The sequence below is a fragment of the Formica exsecta genome, unplaced genomic scaffold (genome assembly GCF_003651465.1).
Source record: "Formica exsecta isolate Colony F162 unplaced genomic scaffold, ASM365146v1 scaffold258, whole genome shotgun sequence".
In the NCBI taxonomy this organism is placed as follows: Eukaryota; Metazoa; Arthropoda; class Insecta; order Hymenoptera; family Formicidae; genus Formica; species Formica exsecta.
This window is the reverse complement of record NW_021849849.1, coordinates 1,039,187-1,043,116: the sequence shown is the minus strand read 5'-3', so window position 1 is coordinate 1,043,116 and position 3,930 is coordinate 1,039,187. Positions and strand designations below refer to the sequence as shown.

General features: G+C 36.5%; 1 protein-coding gene across 1 annotated transcript in view; it reads right to left on the bottom strand.

Annotated features, from left to right (window-relative positions):
* Positions 1-3,930, bottom strand: part of LOC115236540 — a 45,693-nt gene that overhangs the window by 3,696 nt on the left and 38,067 nt on the right. The window contains exons 4-6 of the mRNA XM_029809059.1: positions 2,348-2,639; positions 495-713; positions 1-250 (exon numbers count right to left, since the gene is read on the bottom strand). Coding sequence (XP_029664919.1) covers positions 1-250; positions 495-713; positions 2,348-2,639 — 761 coding nt within the window. The remainder of the gene's footprint in view (positions 251-494; positions 714-2,347; positions 2,640-3,930) is intronic.

The window sequence follows — 3,930 nt, the reverse complement described above, 5'->3', positions numbered from 1 at the left end:
CTTCCGAATCACTATTGTTCCGTTTGTCAAGTTGCATCTGCAGGAGCGACATCTTTTTACTAAGTATCCTGCAAGTTTCCTCTGCGCGCATCACTCTGCGTTGCAAAGCATCCACGTCGACACAATTATGTGTCCACTTTTGAACTTCTTTGTGCAGTAAATCAGTTAAAGCGTCCTCCTCACGTCCATCGAATTCTCTCAGCCATTCGTGAAGTACCTGCGGCTCTAGGCCAGCTTCGCAAGCTTCAGCCTGAAGGAAAGCGAAATATTTGGAAATAATAAAGGCGAATCTTGCAAAATAACATACCTTTTTTTATTTTTTAACCATAATTATATTAAGTGATATAAAAATAAATCACATTACGTTAAACATTTGTAAGCATATATTTTGTAACATTCTCTCTATATATCGTCTTTTAGTATGTTATACAAATAAACAGAAAGATAAGAACAAAATACATATCGAACGATATCTCTTGTAATTGTGCTCTCACCTGGATATACAATTTGGTTTGTGTGCGAGGCGCGGATTTCAGGAAAGCATTTAAGAACGAAACCCCCGCAACTCTCAATGCGATAGCTGCTCTAGGGGCTAGAAGAGCACCCGCTAAAAATCGGAATCTCCCTCCTTCCCCGTATTTAAGTCTCAGCGTTGATACTGCTTCCGAGACAGCTGCGTGTCCACTTGGCGCTTGGCACACTTTCGTCAAGAGCTGCAAATAAATCGGTACAATTTATTATTAGTTTACTTTGTCGAGAAATAACATGGAAATTTGAAGAGTCACTACACTCTTCGCTAGAAAAAACTTGAAATTCGTCATAGAATTCATCAGGAAAGTATCTTCGCGCGTTTTTGGAAACTTGACTTTTACTTCATCACTACGAACGGAAAGGTACATTCTTATTATACGTTCGCAGTTTTGTAAAGCTTCCTGTTCGCGTGCCGTGGAAGTAATTATCGCTCTTCGACTGCTGATCGTACGGCGCGATATCCGCTCTCGCAAGGTATATCCTGAGAAAGCTAAAAAAATAAAGTCTTAACGCGTTATCTGCGTAACGTGTAAGCTGGTAAATGATGTCGACGCGCTCGACCGAATAACGTTTGGTGGATAAACGATAAAAACTGGTTTCGTCAGTGAGTATCCTCGAAATAACGGGTCGCAGCTCGTGTCGAGTGTATTACCTTTATTCAAGACACACGTTTTACGAGCATACCGATGACCCGGAAAAGTAACTGAATAACCGAATCAAGAGCATTAATTGTTATTGCACAAGGCGAATTGACCCATTTCATTCTCTCTGCGATTTCTTTTTTCTTTCTTGAACTTTGAAAAGTGTATCTGCCTTATTATTCTTGTAGCAATATTTCGATTTAGTGTCATCGTTAATATCGTTTAGAAATAATTTACTTTGAGATGGAAACATAAATGAATTATCTTATTACTGTTTTGTATGAAAATATGAGGAATATTAAATTTATCATATACATATATATAAACTAAAGTTTACATAAAAAACTGAAAAATATTCTGTAGCTTCATCTTCAGTCTTAAATATTTGGCTGATACTTAGATAATTGTTTTGCACTACTCCATAATTCACCTGATCTATACTACCAGTTCTTTTTAATTTTCCAAGATCAAAGATCAATTAAAAGATTATTTCTTTAATGATGTAAAAAAGATTCAATAACGAGGGAAATTAAAGTGATTTTGATCAAATCATTTTTATAATACAATAGCTTCAAATCACTGTACTGTAATGTTTTTCATAAAGGAAGTGACTATGTTAAGTACGCGCGCATACTGTATACAAGATGTTTCATAATTGGTAGTAAAACTGAGAAAATAATTCTATTGTACATAAAAAAATAAGTCAAAAATATAGTTGCATAAAATTTTTTTCATATAAGGCTCTGTTTCCAAGAGAAAATTGATTTTGAAATTAACAACATATTTATGCCCTTTTAAACTTCAATAACTGTGTTATGCTATATCCTTGTCGTGTGACAACGACGATCAATACAAATAAAGTGCAACATTTCATTTAATAAAACAATTTAGTATAATTTAAATTATTCTAAAGAGAGAATGAAGGAAAAAAAGAAATTATGTATAAATTGTCTACAGATAAATTATTTTTTCAACAAAAAAAAAGTGTATTTTCATATATATATCGGATTATAATAGTAAACTGGACAGTTCAAGGAATAATGTCGTATGCCAACATGGATAAGGTAAAAAATCTTGCGTTATTTTGTGCTGACATTCGTGCGACACGACGAGTTCTAATCGATCCTTTTTATCTAACGGTATCACGCTTCGCGAACGGAAGTGGCGATTGTTACCTGAAGAGCCAGAACTCGAGACCGGTTCAGACTACTAGTCAGACAAACCGCGAGAGCCAGTAGACCAGGTTGCGCCTGTACTAATAGCCGCGGCGCATCGGCGCATCGTTCGCCGCACGCGGCCAGACACTCCACGCATCCCAGCTCGTCCAGAGCGGCCCTTCTGGTACCGATTCTGGGCCCGGTTTGTCCCGAGCTTGGCGGTGAGCTTTGAGCCAGTTGAACACCGCGTAGAGTCTCCAGCAATAAAGTGATTCCATCCGCAGGTGGAGAAGCAAATTCCTGTACAAAGCTGAAAAGAAAAAAATACGTTGCAAATATCTAGTCCATGTTTTATGTAATTGTAATAGTACTTGAATTTTTATGCTTCCTGTTTTTATGTTAAATTTTATGCTTTTCTGTTTATTAGAAATTTAAAAATCACAGCGATAAGAGAGAAGGACAAGAGATAGAGTTCGAGCGCGATGATAGAATACATCTGTGACAGTTCAATAGGTATTGATAAACCAGGTCGAAGACTCACATTTCTGATATATATATATATATATATATATTATATATATATCTAGTCGCAAAATAATATTACATATATTATTGCAATGCGATCATATGACATAATGCATGATGGCAGCACAAGGCGAGAAATTATAAATTCTAAAAAATCTGTACGATCAGCTGTTTAATGTCACTTTGAAAAAATTTTACCACGAGTTTATTTTTTAATATATGGTATAAATATTGGGGGGTAGCAGTAGTTACGCCAATGGATATCGGGAGTATAATATTCTCACTGTTCGGATTAAAAATCGCATAAACGGTGAAGATATTGAGAAACATAAAGAAAAAACATAGTAATTACATAATTACGGAGCTTCTCGCTCGACAAGAAAACCCGATCCGGTTTTATGCACGTGCAGCTCGGCAGGATTTTTTTTCGAGATTGTCACCACGAAAGCAAGCAGGACAACTTCGTGATTGGACGGAGGAATCGATCATCATCGATACGGAATATATTAACAAAGACGTTGCAAGACCTGTCCGCGGGATAGTCTTCTCGACACGCACGACGGCTAGCCGGTAAGAGCCGGAGTATCATTTATCGGAGAGAAATATTAGAATTTATACTCGCACTACAGGATAAACAAGGCTTCTTTCTACTTCGTGTATGCAAGATTTATTCACCTCGTTCGTTTAAATTTAAGAAATTTTACTCCATCAGATATTCAATAATGCAAATAATAAAGAAAAGTCGGTAAAAAGCTCTATGATTTTACGCATGATTTTCAATTGGTAATTTTATATAATATCAATTAAGTCTAATTAACATTTCCTCGATCGATCCAAGTGTCCTTTTACTAAGTCTCCGATTCGTCGCGTATCGGTTATATCAATGCAAAGAGCAGCGACGTAAGGTAGTTTCTCCTTATAACTATTTACGACGCCTTAAGGTAAACAGGTGCAAGAACGAGGAAGTATAACGTTATACTTGTCACACAGTGACAAGTCCATACTCGCAGGTACTCGCGTAAATTTTTTTCTCCGATTTTGTGGAAACGATGCGCATGGAATTCATCGTAATCTCG